The sequence below is a fragment of the Rana temporaria genome, chromosome 2, assembly GCF_905171775.1.
Source record: "Rana temporaria chromosome 2, aRanTem1.1, whole genome shotgun sequence".
Classification (NCBI taxonomy): domain Eukaryota; kingdom Metazoa; phylum Chordata; class Amphibia; order Anura; family Ranidae; genus Rana; species Rana temporaria.
The window spans coordinates 284,363,466-284,379,716 of NC_053490.1; the positions used below are offsets into that span (position 1 = coordinate 284,363,466).

Here is a 16,251-nt window from a genome sequence, read left to right on the forward strand (position 1 = left end):
ACCATATAATATCAAACCTTAAGAGTTTCAATTTGTATGCAATCAGGCAGGCTCTTGCACTACATGGTTTTGCTAAATCTAAAGACAAAAATCTGCAGAAAATCTAATAGTGTGTATGGGGTCTAACACAGATCATTTAAATGACACACAGCAACACAATGAAAATTGGATATGCACTATTTTTTATGTGGTGCACCACATTGCAGGATACTCACATATTCGAGTTGTGGCGGATTACAAAGCAAATACATTGTGCTGCACTGCCTAGGTACATTGGGTTGCCATTTAAAATGAATGGCCCCAAAATACACAGCACTGCATGTTATGCCATATTGTGCAGGAATGTGTGGGAAAAGGTGCATTTTTCATCACAATACTGCAATGCCTTAGTGTTAATGGACCCTTATTGCTCCAGTTTATTTTCTTTTTTTAATTACAGGTATGGGTTCACTAATTATATTTGCTTTAAAGAAATACTTAAATCAAGGAAATATGGAGTCTGCCATTGTGGCTTTTTTTTTCTTCAAAATGCCTGACTTCCATGCTGATTCAATAGCTTCTATATTTTTACATCCTTATTTCACTTGCTACATACCTATTGGGTCAATATTAAAAAGAAAGACAGTCAGACAAATAGCATTTTCAAAGGGAAGCCTTTATGTTTGTCAGAACAGGTGTACTTTAAAGACCACTGGCCCGGATTCAGAAACGAGATACGACGACGTATCTCCGGATACGCCGTCGTATCTCTGAGTGCGGGCCATCGTATCTATGCGCCTGATTCAGAGAATCAGTTACGCATAAATTTCCCTAAGATCCGACCGGCGTAAGTGTCTTACACCGTCGTATCTTAGGCTGCATATTTACGCTGGCCGCTAGGTGGCGCTTCCGTATAGTTACGCGATGAATATGCTAATTAGGCAGATACGCCGATTCAGAAATGTACGTCCGGCCGGCGCATTTTTTTACGTCGTTTACGTTAGGCTTTTTTCGGTGTAAAGTTACCCCTGCTATAAGAGGCGTAGCTAATGTTAAGTATGGACGTCGTTCCCGCGCCGAGGTTTGAAAATTTTACGTTGTTTGCGTAAGTCGTTCGCGAATAGGGCTGTACGTAAGTTACGTTCACGTCTAAAGCAATGACGACTTGCGGCGCAATTTCGAGCATGCGCACTGGGATTTTTTCACGAACGTCAAATACGTGGGGTCACAGTGAATTAACATAAAACACGCCCATAGCATCCTCATTTGAATTAGGCGGGCTTACGCCGCCACACATACGTTACGCCACCGTAACTAAGGGCGCAAGTTCTTTCTGCATACGGAACTTGCGCCCTAAGTTACGGCGGCGTACCTTATCTGACCTTATCTGACATACGTTACGCCACGCCGGCAGATACTGCAATGTATCTGAATCCGGCCCATTGTTTTTAAAATGACAACACACATAGGCTACTTTGTAGTTTGGCATGGCAAACTACAGCTGAGCTATGTTCATACATTAATCCAAACTGTCCACACATAAATGTCCTAGGGCTTAATCACTCTTCTACATGTTTCTGTGTTAAACTCAGTTTTTTTTTTCAGAGAATATATGCAGGTACTTCCTCCTTCCAAGTAACACCTTTTCCCCCTTCTCTACCCACCTCTAAGCATTGCTACTTGTCACCCCTATCCACCTCCCAGTACTGCCCCTTTGTAGGAATACAGAACCTAAGTATCATTGTTTGATGCTAACAAATGTGTATGAAATTTGTCTTCCCAGCAATAATTGACACCACAGTAATCTACCACCCCCCAACAAAAATAGATCCTCCTTCCACAACAATAAATCCACCCATCAGCCAGCATTAATAGATTACTCCAGCACACCCCAGCCCCACTTCACTATTACATACATTCAGTGCTGGAGTTGTCCGAACTGTGTTTCCCTGCATCCCTGCTAAAGAAAAAAATCCATGCTTTTAGAAAAGAAAAAGCTGAATTGCAGCACTTTACATATATATACTGTATATTGTATTTTGTGTGTGATTGTTGCGTATTTGCTCCTGCTGTCATTCTGAAACACCTTACACAGTTTACTAACTGCTGGAGAAAAATTGCATGGTATATTGAATTTTTTTTTTTTTAATGATATACCTGTAATAGGTCTCAATCACCTTTGATTCACATGTGCTATGGCCAAATGACAGCCATTTTGAATTGGGAAAGCTATGATCCTTGCAAGTTGCCAGTTCCCTGTTAAATTCCACATTTCTTTGGGCACATCACTAAAATGCGCTTCATCACTGGCCAATATAAATGGGCCGAAGGCAGAAAGGGGCAGACAAGCTCCATCTGCAAAGTAGTGTCAGAGATTTGCCAGTTCAGAAAAGTTGTCATTTTGTTTAGTATGAAAGTTGCTAAAGGCACAATATATGCAGGTACCACTGGGTGCCTGTACTTTTTATAGCTGTTAGCAGCATTTTATTTTTTTTATATAAATAAATTATCAAGTCATGGGTTTTAAGTACATGTGAAAGCAGACATAAGGATGCTGGTATACTAAGGGAGTTGAGAATCTTCACTCAATAAATCAAATTCATTAATTGACAAATACCCAGTCATGTACAAATTCCTGTTTATTTATGTAATCTGCATTATGTGATGAAGTGTGATTAACTCCTTTAGTAAATAAACTCCAATGACATATAGTAAAAGCACACACTGCTGCATGCTCATCAGCCTTCAAGGGACTTTGCATCATGCTCTGACTGAAGCTGTAAACCCTGGTGTAAGGTAAACTATAAATAATACATTTCTATAAGGATAGTGAATCATATTTTTTCCTATCTTCAGGTTGTAGCGCTGGGTGAGGTCTCAGATGGGACAGTTGTGACGGTCATGGCTGGAAATGATGAGAACTATTCAGCTGAGCTAAGGAATGCCTCTGCTGTCATGAAAAACCAAGTAGCCCGATTCAATGACCTCCGTTTTGTAGGAAGAAGCGGAAGAGGTGGGTTACCCTCTTGACTTTGATTATTTCCAAATGTAAACAGCCTTTAATTTCATGATGTTAACGCATAATTAACCCTATGTTTAAAATATGACAAATAGGTGTTTGTATAGGAGGATTATTTTCACATCATGATGTTCATGTCTGGAATAGCATAACCCTTAAATAAACTTCCCAAGCCAAGTTTCTCAGTGAAGCAAAAAACAAATATACTGTAGATTTCATCTAGAGTGAACCTTTTTAATTATAGGTACCTAAATCCCAACACCACTGAAAACAGATAGTAAAGTTAGGTGTTATTATTAACAAGTCAAAACTTCGAGTTTGGCCAAACTGCCATGGAAAGCTAAATAAGGGTTTCATGTGCCACTAATTGGTTTCCCATGTTATGAAATAGCGAATGAGATGAAACTTTGTTTTTTTCAAACAAGTTATCATCTGAAAGGATGAAGTTTGTGGCAATGTGATCCGCACAATTTGCAAACTGAAAACTTTTTGGTGAAACTTTCTAGGTTTGATACCAGAAAAAAAGGACAAGCTATAATGTAGTGCATTGTCTTTGACCCCCAATAGATGAGTCACAAGATACCACAAATTGAATTTATATATATATATGTATAGGAATTTGTATACATATATTATAATTACATATTTGTTTAAACCTATAAATGAAAGCATATAAGTTATTATTTACAAAGTCTACCTAGCATAAAATTATATTTTAATTAGTGGCATTTTCATTACATATGGTGGAATCCAAACAAGTTCACAATTTAAATGCATTCACTGTTCATATGCGAGAATTCACCCATGCAACTTGCAGGTTTTATAAATGCAGCACCACATGCAGAGGATGTGCTGTGACCCGACGTGATTGATGTTTTGCACTTACGGCGCATGCGCCGTCCGTGGAATATCCCAGTGTGCTTTGCGTCAAAGTACGCCGCAAGGACGTATTGGTTTCGACGTGTACCTAAATGACGTCCAGCCCCATTCACGGACGACTTACGCAAACGACGTAACATTTTCAAATTTCGACGCGTGAACGATGGCCATACTTAACATTGGTACGCGGCAGTTATGCCTCATATAGCAGGGGCAACATTACGCCGGGAAAAGCCTAACGTAAACGGCGTATCTTTACTGCGTCGGCTGCGCGTACGTTCGGGAATTCACGTATCTAGCTAATTTCCATATTTCGACGCGTAAATCAGCTTACACGCCCCTAGCGGGCAGCGTAAAAATGCAGTTAGGCTCTGACGGCGTAAGAGTCTTACGCCAGTCGGATGTAATAGAAATTTATGCGTAACTGATTCTAAGAATCAGGCGCATAGATACGACAGCTCGGTTTCGGACTTACGACGGCGTACATGGCGCTACGCCATCGTAAGTCCTCTGAGAATCCGGGCCAAAGTGTGTGTATAACCAAAACTTTTTTTTTCAGTTTTGGATAGAGTAATGAAAGGTTTACAATCAATATTTTACTATTCCTTTTGTCCCTGCTAAGTATATTCTCTCCACTCTAATTGTCATGGTGACCAGTGTCACCTAGAGAAAAAGTGATGGGAAATCCAAAATGATTAGATGTGTCACCAGAATAAGAGATAAGGGTAAATCTTCCAATAGGGATATATAAATATATATATATATATATATATATATATATATATATATATATATATATATATATATATATATATATATATAAAGGCATATCCCACTTTTAAGTACACAATAGGGTTTATTTACTAAAGCTGGAAAGTGCAAAATCAGGCTCATTTCTGCATTGAAACTAATGAGCTTCTAACCCCAGCTTGTTCAATTAAGTTCTGGTAATAAAACCTGGAAGCTCATTGGTTTCTATGCAGAAGTGAGCCTAAGGCCTCGTACACACGGCCGAGGAACTCGACGTGCCAAACACATCGAGTTCCTCGGCCAGTTCAGCACTGAAGCCGCCGAGGAGCTCGGCGGGACGAGAGCTCCCATAGAACAACGAGGAAATAGAGAACATGTTCTCTATTTCCTCGCCGAGCTCCTCGTCGGCTTCCTCGGCCGAAAGTGTACACACGGCCGGGTTTCTCGGCAGAATTCAGCGAGAAACTCGGTCGGAAGCTGAATTCTGCCGAGGAAACTGGTCGTGTGTACGGGGCCTAAGGCCTCGTACACACGACCGAGTTTCTCTGCAAAAACCAACAAGAAACTTGCTTGCTTGATATTTTTTTGCAGAGGAAACCGGTCGTGTGTACATTTTCGTCGAGGAAACTGTCGAGAAACTCAACGAGCCAAAAAGAGAGCATGTTCTCTATTTCCTTGACGGGAATGGAGAAAATTGGCTTGTCGAGTTCCTCGACAGCCTAACAAGGAACTTGACGAGGAAAACGATGTGTTTCGCCCGCCGAGTTTCTCGGTCGTGTACAAGGCTTGATTTTTCACTTTCCAGCTTTAGTAAATAAACCTCATTGTGTACTTAAAAGTGGGGTATGCCTGTGTATATATATATATATATATATATATATATATTTATATGCTTTAAAATTCAAAGAACTTCATTACCTTCATTGTGAAATGACTACCATTAAAGGTACATATTTTCAGGGTGTGGTGTGCATTTGCTCTGTCATGTTCTGTCAGCTGCAGTAATGCATTGAATAAATGTTGAAAATCCCTTCACAGCTTTCTAAAAGCAAGAATGCTGCCAGAACCTATAACAGCAGTACATTTAGGACCAACTTAATTTCCTGCCATAGGCTGGAAGCTATAAACAAAAAAAAAAATGTTTTTCTTCTGTACAGTGCATTCAAAGTAATAAAAAAAAGTCACCTTTAAACTGATTTGCATTTAGCTTAAATAATCTGTGCTCGTTCCAGTCATGTTCAACAAAATTATTATTTTTTTTTTTTTTTTTTAACATCCTCAAGACATTATTGTCTTGAAAGTGAACACAAGTGCACCTGGCATGCCTATTTGCCAAAGACTTGGGCCATGGACCAAAATCCTAAAGAAGGCTTGTTATTTTGACAGATACAAATGTTCACTGTTATGTTTCTTTTAAATTCATATATTGTTTTATAGCCTAATTGTCATTTACTTGTTTTATGTCACTAACCCCAGATTGCTTACATTTCTGTAACATTTCCGTTTTCTTGTTTGAGTTTCTAAAAGATGTGTATTATTATTTTCTTCTCTTTCAAACTCAGCACTTAACTGGCTGCACATTGGCAAATGGAAAAATCTCTCCTTTTATGAATTAAGCTCTTATTTCTGCACTCAATTATCCTGTTAGAGTTTGTTCATGCTTCCAAAACAAATTTCCAATCCGGAATGCTTTATAATTCCAAGTCTTTTCTTTGAACTGATTCATCTTGTGCGTCTTGCTGTAATTTCAAAAACTGCAGAATAAGAGCTCTTTATAGACATATATCTATCACAAGCTTTTGTATACTGCTACTACTACCAAAACGTCAGGCAGTGAATATATTTGTATAATTCTAAACATTAGATAAGATAAAATAGGCTGTTTTGGGTACAAGTGGTTGGTAATTTAGGGAAAGGCCTTCTGTCATACGCAGGATTGTTATTGCATGTCAGAGTAAATTGGCCCTGAACTTGGCTGGCTACCAGGGCTCATTGAAGTGTGATAGGATGCCACAGGACCCTACATGCATGCAGTACCACTGTTTATACTCTTGAGGAGGCTTGAGCAGAAGCTAAAACAAGAAAATAGACCATGAATGTGATGATAGTGAGGTCTGATAAACCCCAAAGAAAGTGACACATTTGACATAACAGATAAGAAAGAAAGTAGGGATATCATAAACCTCCACTAGCCAGAGTCCTCAAAAGGCTTCTAATAAAGCTTGTTGTAAACAGTCTAAAGCAATACACATCTTTGAGTCTGTTTTTTTACTTAAATTGTAACTGTCAGGCCTCATACACACGACCGTTTTCATCTGCAAAATCCATCAAGAAAAATGTTGGCAGAGCATTTTTGCCAAGAAAAATGGTCGTGTGTGTTTTTCGTCGAGAAAACTGTCGTGGATCTCGACGAGAAAAAAAGAGAACATGCTCTCTTTTTTCTCGTCGGGAGTCTCAATTTCCTCGTTGTGTTTCTCGTCGGGCTAGTTTACGACGAGAAACACGTTCGTGTGTATGCTTAGAATGCTTAGAAGTATGAGACGGGAGCGCGCCTTCTGTAAAAGTAGCGTTCGTACTTGGAATCAAACTTCCCCTTTATAGTGCCGTTGTACGTGTTGTACGTCACCGCGTTCGAGAACGACGAGATTTTGTCTTGACAGTGTGTATGTGTCAAGCCTGACAAGAACCTCGTCGAGGAAAACAATGTTTCTTTTACGACGAGATTCTCGGTCGTGTGTACGAAGCCTCAGCCATCTGAACTTCTCAATTTTAAACATATTCTAAAATACCTGTTGTAATAGAGTGACCTACATAAAAAGTTGCACTAATGTATAATATATCAATCAGAAATACAACAAACAACAAACATGACTAATCTGCAAGGTCCAGAAAGCTAATAGGACACATTAGACCTCCTAAGAAGAAATACCTGAAGAGAAAAACCTGCAGGAAAACTGATAGTGTGTATGGGGCTTTACAATCAAAACTACTAGGAATACTATGGCCCCGTACACACGACCAGTTTCCTTGGCAGAATTCAGCTTCCGACCGAGTTTCTGGCTAAATTCTGCCGAGAAACCCGGCCGTGTGTACAATTTCGCCGAGGAAGCCGACGAGGAGCTCGACGAGGAAATAGAGAACATGTTCTCTATTTCCTCGTTGTTCTATGGGAGCTCTCGGCCCGCCGAGCTCCTCGGCGGCTTCAGGGCTGAACTGGCCGAGGAACTCGATGTGTTTGGCACGTCGAGTTCCTCGGCCGTGTGTACGGGGCCTAAGTCATTAAAATGGGCCTTAGGAGTTGATTTACTAAAATTGGACAGTGCAAAATCTGGCTCAGCTGTTTAAAAAAATATGACATATGTCAGCAATGTCCAAAATATTGTGGGTATGAGAGCTTTAAATGTATTTCCACCTTTGCAGCAAAATTTAAGAAACCCCCCCACTAAATATTTATTATGTGTTCCCATTCACACAGCATACATTATTTTTCTATTATTGTTTCTCAACTTTCTAGTTGTTTCTTTGGAAATAAATCATAAACAGAACTCTATAGTCAGCTTGTACTGTTCAGAATAGCTTACAATGTGCTTATTTAGGGACATTTCAGGGACAGATTGGAATAAAATTACATCAACAATGCAAAACCTATAGACAGGGTTAATTATTGTAAACATATAGTACTTCCTCAGCCCCCTCTTATGAACACTACCTAGAAGAGAGCTAAGTAGGTTGTTTTCAGTTTTGAGGTTTTCAGAAAAGACCAAGTAAAAAAAAAGAAAAGTTAACAGCAATTTTTATATTTATTTAAATTTTACTGTGTGAATAGGAACATATAACACATACTGTATAAAGTACTGTAGGTGTTATCCCAATTTGTCTGCAAATATGGAAATACATTAAAGTGTAGGTAAATACAAAACTTTTTTTTAGTTTTGGATAGAGTGGGCAAGGCTTAGAACCTTTGCCAAGTTTTTATTGCACCATTGCAGTGAAAGAATATGGGGGATGGAAATTTTAGTTACTAAGATGGAAATTTCCTTTGCTTTGGAGAGATTTCCTCTCATTTCTTGATATTAATAGGATAGGAAATCTCCCTAGCAGGACACAGACAGCAAAAAAATAACCTATGATGGGTTTAATTGTTCCCTACTCTATGAAAAAAAAAAGGCTTTGGCCTCGTACACACGGCCGAGGAACTCGACGTGCCAAACACATCGAGTTCCTCGGCCAGTTCAGCACTGAAGCCGCCGAGGAGCTCGGCGGGACGAGAGCTCCCATAGAACAACGAGGAAATAGAGAACATGTTCTCTATTTCCTCGTCGAGCTCCTCGTCGGCTTCCTCGGCCGAAAGTGTACACACGACCAGTTTCCTCGGCAGAATTCAGCCAGAAACTCGGTCGGAAGCTGAATTCTGCCGAGGAAACTGGTCGTGTGTACGGGGCCTCAGGCTTTACATAGACTTCAAAATATTTTTCGACATAAGTTATTGGTCAAAAAGGAAAGCACACCTAAATCCCAGTCTTTTTTATGTCAAACAATTTTTGCATGAAAATACTTATTTATACCTCCAGCAGCAAACAATTTCATGCAGAGGGGAAGCAGGTGCAGATTTATCTTGAGGAAACAATAGTGATTAGCAGGACCGGATTTTCCTTAATGGAGCCTTTGCAAAACACTCTTTGTTGCCCAAAGCCACATCCCCCCACAAGGATCACTTCTCTAAGGGATTGTTCACACTTAAATTTCCCACTATTAACAAACGCTTAGACTCGCTTTAATGCACTTTATTATAGGCGTTAGACTTTCATTAATGTGCTTTAGTATGGTCGTCAGACCATACTAACTGGTATTTTACAGGCATTAATGATGCTTTAAAAATGCTTCCCAAACGCCCTATGCACAGTTTTGGCACTTTTAATGCGTGTTAAGGCACGTTAAAACCGCTCCACAAATGCCTTTTTTTTTTATAAAAGGAAGTGACATTACAGGAAATAAATCATTTGAGGTGTGGCTTGTCATGGTAAATGCTTCTTGTGCTTACAACATTAGCAGGGAAGGCAGCAGCAAAGATTCCTTTACGATGCTTTATCTCATGTTTGGCCTCCTGCAGATGATGTTGACGTATGAGAAATTAGCTGAGCAGAGGAAGAGGAGAAGGGCATCCAGGCGCTATTGGGTACATCCTATTGTCTCTCTAAGAGATGTGCTAAAGGGCACTTTCATGCCCTGCATTATGATCTACACACCTACCCTCAGAAGTTGATGTCAGCCATCTTCAAGCAGCACAAACAGAAAGTGCATAGAAGTAAGGGACTGCAGGACACTCTATGCTCTCCCCTATCATTACAGGGAAATGTGGGATGTTATATTCCTCCTGCGTAAATTTTTAAACCTTTATTTTATAGGGCCGCAGACACCTACCAGCGCATTTGCAGAGCATTACCATAGACTTGACTGGCAGGTGTTGAAAGGCTTCAAACTCTTCCAGACTCCAAATGAGGCTTTAATGTTGAAGCGAAGCGATGAAACGCTAACACTTTATGTTTTGTTAATGTGAACAGCACTGTGTGCTGTCCACAGTATCAGATGCATAGGTGTTTGAGGAGCTTTTCAAACGCCCTTCAAACGCCTGCTTTCAATGCCAGTGTAAACTTAGCCTAACAAAGAACATTTTCTTGGTTTGATTGTTCTAGTCTGTCCTAAAATATGCTAACAATACACAAATGAGCTAACATTAGATGACTGTATTTTTGCTGATGATGGAAAAAAAATGTGTTCTAGCTGGCCACACATGTTACAATCTGATTCTACAAACTCCTGTAGATCTACCAATAGACTACATGATTCACACACATTGTTGTTAGTAAAGCTAAAGGAAATTGCACTGGGACTGTACAATCAAATTATACTGTGTGTCGCTGATTTACAATAACATGTGTGATTAACCACTTATGGACCGCCCGCCGCAGGAATACGTCGCTACTTTGAAGAGGACTACCATTGTTATGGTAGCAGCTAGCTACCATAACCCCGGTACGCTCTTCAAGAGCGGGCTATCCGCTTTCAGATAAACGTGGTCTCTGTGGCGGATTCGCCGCAAGATCACTTCTATTGGTCACTTTTATCTGTGCTGTTGGCAACGGCAGGGGCGATTGGGTCCTGTCCCTGGGCTGACATGGAGACGAGAGAGGGGAAGATGGCCCCCACCCATCTCCATATCATTGCAAGATGGAAGCGACGTCAAAATGTCACTTACGCCCAATGCTCTGAAAGGGACATTTTTATATATTTTTTAAATGACATTAAAAAAGTATCGCATTTTAGTCTAAATATGAGATCTGAGGTCTTTTTGACCCCAGATCTCATATTTAGGAGGACCTGTCATGCTTTTTTCTATTACAAGGAATGTTTACATTTCTTGTAAAAGGAATAAAAGTGACCCCATTTATTTATTTTTTAAAACAGTGTCAATATAAAAAAATGAAAGTAAAATAAATAAGCACACTGTCCCAATGAGCTTGCGCGCAGAAGCGAACGCATATGTGAGCAGCACCCGCATATGAAAAACCCCCACATGTGAGGTATTGCCGCGATTGTTAGAGCAAGAGCATTAATTCTAGCCCTAGACCTCCTCTGTAACTCAAAATATGCAACCTGTAGAATTTTGTAAATGTCGCCTATGGAGATTTTTAAGGGTGAAAGTTTGTCGCCATTCCACGAGCGGGTGCAAATTTGAAGCGTGACATGTTGGGTATCAATTTAACATTATCTTTCACAATATAAAAAAAATTGGGTTAAATTTAATGTTTTATTTTTAATTTAAAAAATAAAATGTTCCCCCCAAAAGGTGCGCTTGTAGGACCACTGCGCATATATGGTGTGACAAAAAGTATAGCAACGACCGTTAATTTTATTCTCTAGGGTGTTAGAAAAAATATATATCATGTTTGGGGGTTTTAAGTAATTTTCGAGCAAAACATTTTTTTATCTTGTAAACACCAAATCTAAGAAAGAGGCTTGGGGCCTAATCCACAAAAGGGATACGCCGGCGTATCTACTGATACGCTGTCGTATCCCTGTTTCTATCTATGGAACTGATCCACAGAATCAGTTTCACATAGATAGGCAGAAGATCCGACATGTGTAAGGGACTTACACTGTCGGATCTTATGATGCAGTACCGCAGCCGCCGCTGGGGGCATTTCTCGTTGAAATGCCGCTTCGGGTATGCAAATTAGCACTTACGGAGATCCACGAAGCTTTTAAGCTTCGTCTTTTCTCCGTAAGTATTAGTTTGCCGTCGCAATATTAGGGCTGCTTTTACAAGGCCTAAACTGTTTACACCTTGTAAAAGTAGACCCTTCTATCCCGCGTCGCTGTCATTTATTTATTTTTTTTCCCGCCGCAACTCGTTTTTTTTTTACGCCCATCGCGATTCTCAAAACCCGGCACAACGTAAAACCACCGCAAAGCACATTGGGAAAATTACGTCGGGAGCATGCGCAGTACGTCTGGCGCGGGAGCGCGCCTAATTTAAATGGGACTCGCCCCATTAAATTAGGAACGCCTTGCGCCGGACGGATTCAAGTTACACCGCTCAAAATTTCTAGGTAAGTGCTTTGTGGATCGGGCACTTAGGTAGAGATTTTGCGGCGGTGTAACTTAAACGGGAAAAATTACGTTGCGCCGGGTTTTTGTGGATTAGGCCCTTGGTCTCTTAATTTATCTAATTGGGTGAAGGGAAAATTCCTTTTCACTTTGAATGTACAGATGAAAAAAAATAACAGAAATGTCCTTATAATATGAATAGATAATTGATTTGAATATGTTTGTAATTTATTCTGTGAATATTCTCAAATCCCTTAGCAAATCAGCCTCAATGACCTTTACTCTGTCAAACTAAAATCAGCTGAATTGGATTAATCCAATCCAGCTAACCTTTGGCTGTTTCACTGAAAACACAGTTGGCTAAAGGATAGATATCACAGCCTGTTCACAAATCACTTTCTCCTTTTATGGGACTACCTCAAAACCCCTTTTGCACTTCAGTCACCTCGTAATCTACTTCTAGTCTTTATTAAGAAACTGTTGTTCTACACAGCTTTCGCCTTTTCTGCCTCCTTCCACGTCTAGTAGGCTGTGAACTTAACTAGGCTACACAAGCTGACTAACGCTGCAGCCTTCAAGTTATTTCATACTTCCAGTAATCACATGGCCTTCCTAACTTACATCTTATACATTTTTACTCCTCCTATCTTACACTACGATCCTCTCTAAACCAGCTGACTTAGTTTGAAAATGTGTGCAAATGAGACCCTTACACCCCAGGTCTCATTTCCCACCTCTACCTTCAAAACCTGATTCTAAACCCCTCAGGTACATGAGCAACTAGGAACAAGACCTCAGGTTCTCCTCAGAAGCAATTGATTAGATGATGTCTGGGCCACAACCAAATCTTTGGTACAAAACATTAAAGCATTGGAAGCTAACTATAAAGTCTTGACCCGCTGGTACTTCGTTTCTGCTAGAATTTCTAAATTCGCTCCAAACCACCTGCCAACCTGTTTTTTTTCGAGGTTGTAAAGATAGAAGTATTCATTTACATATCTGGTGGTCCTTCCCAATAGCTAGCCAGTTTTGGGAGGAGATATTTTAAATCATTTCTACACTGTCATTTCTACAGTGTTTTCTGCCATAGCCCCTCTCAACCCCCTTCTGGCACTGCTTTATGCTCACCCGAACATAACTCAAATTGAATTCAAACTGTTCCTTCAAATAACCACAGCTGCCAAACAAACCATATTAAAGGCTTGGAAGACTAACACCCTAGATATAGTAGAGCCCAAACACAGGATCATTAGGTCTATGATCCATGACAAAATTGATGCAGTTCTCCAAGATAGGATAGAATATTACACAAAACTTTGGCAACCCTGAGTGTGCCATTTCCTACCTCATTTTGATGACTCTTTATTGCTTCCTTAGCATTTTCAACTTGACTCTACTACATGTTACCCCCTCTGGAGCCCTTCTTCTCTTTTTCTATCAAATTAGACTTAAAGGATAAATTCGCCTTTTAAAAAATTTGCAAATGTGCATTTATTATTGTTTTTATTGGGAGCCTGTAAAGCATTGCACCCACGAACACTAGATTGTGGGTGCAATGCAGGGCTCTTGCAGACTCTGTGTGTAAGCTGTCTGGCCGTACAGCAGTTACACACTAACAGGAAGCATCAATGAACTACCACCGCGCTCAACAGCGCCGTGGTAGTTCATTGAGAACTACAGGCCGACAGCCACAAAGGGCGCCGGACCTTTAAGTTTTCTATTCACAGAGCTCTGTGAATGAATGGGGTTGCCAGGTGGGTGGAGCCCCACACACAGCCACATTCCTTGCAGAGTGTGACAGAGAGTGGGGATAGAAGATCCCCCACCATCTGTCACAACAGGGAATCGGGGATTGTGAGTGTGTAACATGTTACAAAAAGTGAACTTATGCTTCAACTTCTTGTACGCTTCCACCTCATAGACTTAGATGCTCATCATCGCATTAGAAATATTGCCTGATACAAACTATTAGCCCATGGTTAAATATTTTTCTTTTACTGCCTTTAAATTACCAACTCGAGTTTAAGCCAAGGTTTTACATAAAAGCTTGCCTGTTTTATTTTTGCTGTTTGATTGATCTCAATGGTAATTTTGTTCTATATGATTGTCATGTACTCTGAGACCTCATGTTATCACTTTTTGTATTCCAAAAAACGATGTCTTATACTGAGCCAATAAAAATATTCAACAAGAAAGGAGAGGTATTAGAGTATGGTTGTAAATGGGTTTTTGTTCTATTTAATCTGTTTGTAATTGATATAACTGAAGGTTTGGTTGGCAAGGTATGTCTTTTTGCTGATGACACAAAGTTGTGTAATAGGGTTGATATCCCTGGGGGTGTCTGTAACATGGAACATGATTTTCCATGGCTGGAAAAAATGTGAAAACAGTGGAAACTGCAGTTTAAATTTCCTAATCGTAAAATAATGCATTTAGAGAAAAGATCCTCTGACAGAGTATAGTCGTAGGAGCACCGTGTCAGGTAGAAGATTTGGGGGTGGGTGTGAGCAGGCTTTGGGAAAAGCAAATTGAATTCTGGGGAGTATCACTAGAGGAATCATTAGCGTGGGAACAAGCTTCTGATTCCCCGATATAGATCTTTAGTTATAACTAGAGAGATTACAAACAGGAACAAAGAGGTCCTGATTCTCCTATATGGATATTAGGTTATCACTAGGTGGATCACCAGCAGGGGAAAGGAGGTCCTGATTACTCTATATAGATATTTAGTTATCCCTCGAAGATTTTCCAGCAGGAGAAAGGAGATCCTGTTTCCCCCTAAATAGATGTTTAGTTGTTACTAGAGGGATTATCAGCAGGAGGAAGGAGGTCCTGATCCCCTATATAGATCTTTAGTTTTCACTAGAGGGATCCCCAGCAGGGAAAGGAGGTCCTGATTACTCTATATAGATTTTTAGTTACCACTAAAGGGATCTCCAGCAGGAGCAAGAAGGTCCAGATTCCTTTATATATCCTTAACAAGTGTTAAAAGGTTTCATTCCATGCATTAAGATAAAACAAAATTACTTTAGAACCAGTTTAAATGATCTGACTACCATACTTATTTTCCTTACCTGTTTTTAATGCAGGAGAACTATTCTCAGGCCTGCCCAATGCAGACTTCTTGCCATCTGTCACTTACAGACTGTCTGATGTATTGTATTGTCAATACTAAAACTGGTCATATATCATATATCAAGCAGAGACAAAAAGAGATAGATAGATTGAAGGAAAGTTGCATGATGTAGATCTACCCACAGTACTTTGAAATATGGTTTCAGTGCAATGTGTAGCATTCAAATTAACTTAAGGTGGGTGGACAGAGGTTAGCACCATTTTAAGTGTTTTACTAGACAGCATTAGCAATTCAATTACTTTTTTCCAATGACTGTTTTTATTTGCTCCCTAAAATTGCTGTTGAGAACTATGCTTATACAAATTTAAAGAGCTGTCAAAGACCCTTTAGCATACCCAGAATGCAAGCACACTCATAATGGTTTATTTTACTAAAGGCACATAGACTGCAATTGCTCCAGAGCTTAGTAAATTACTTCCATCACCCAATCATGTGCAAGCAAAAATGCATTTTTTCCTTGCACATGATTGGGTATTCTTTGCAAAGTGAAGCTTTACCTCATTCACTAAGCTCTGGAGCAACTGCTGCAATTGCACTTTGCAAAGTTCACAGTCAATTTGCCTTTAGTAAATCAACCCCATAGTTCCTTGAACAGAGAAAATTTTAGTTGCAAAAAACTGACCGACATTTCCACTGCTTGTAATCACTACATACCACAAATAAGCTACTGATATCTGCTTTTAATTGGTGCCAACCACAAATGGTCATATAGTGAAAGGAAAGAAAACATTTCTGCTTAACAGGATGGGAGTGGTACATGACAACTAATAGATCTTATATATAGTGCTATATTGTGTTGTACATCAAAACAGCTTACTCCCATTATCAAATATACTATTACTGTACAACCATTTGTAGTGCCAGTAATGCTGGAAGAATT

At 39.8% G+C, this 16,251-nt stretch overlaps 1 protein-coding gene across 1 annotated transcript in view; it reads left to right on the forward strand.

Annotated features, from left to right (window-relative positions):
* The window catches only part of RUNX3 (RUNX family transcription factor 3), a 66,305-nt gene that overhangs the window by 10,268 nt on the left and 39,786 nt on the right, over positions 1 to 16,251 (forward strand). Inside the window, exon 2 of the mRNA XM_040337143.1 lies at positions 2,836 to 2,992. Coding sequence (XP_040193077.1) covers positions 2,836 to 2,992 — 157 coding nt within the window. The remainder of the gene's footprint in view (positions 1 to 2,835; positions 2,993 to 16,251) is intronic.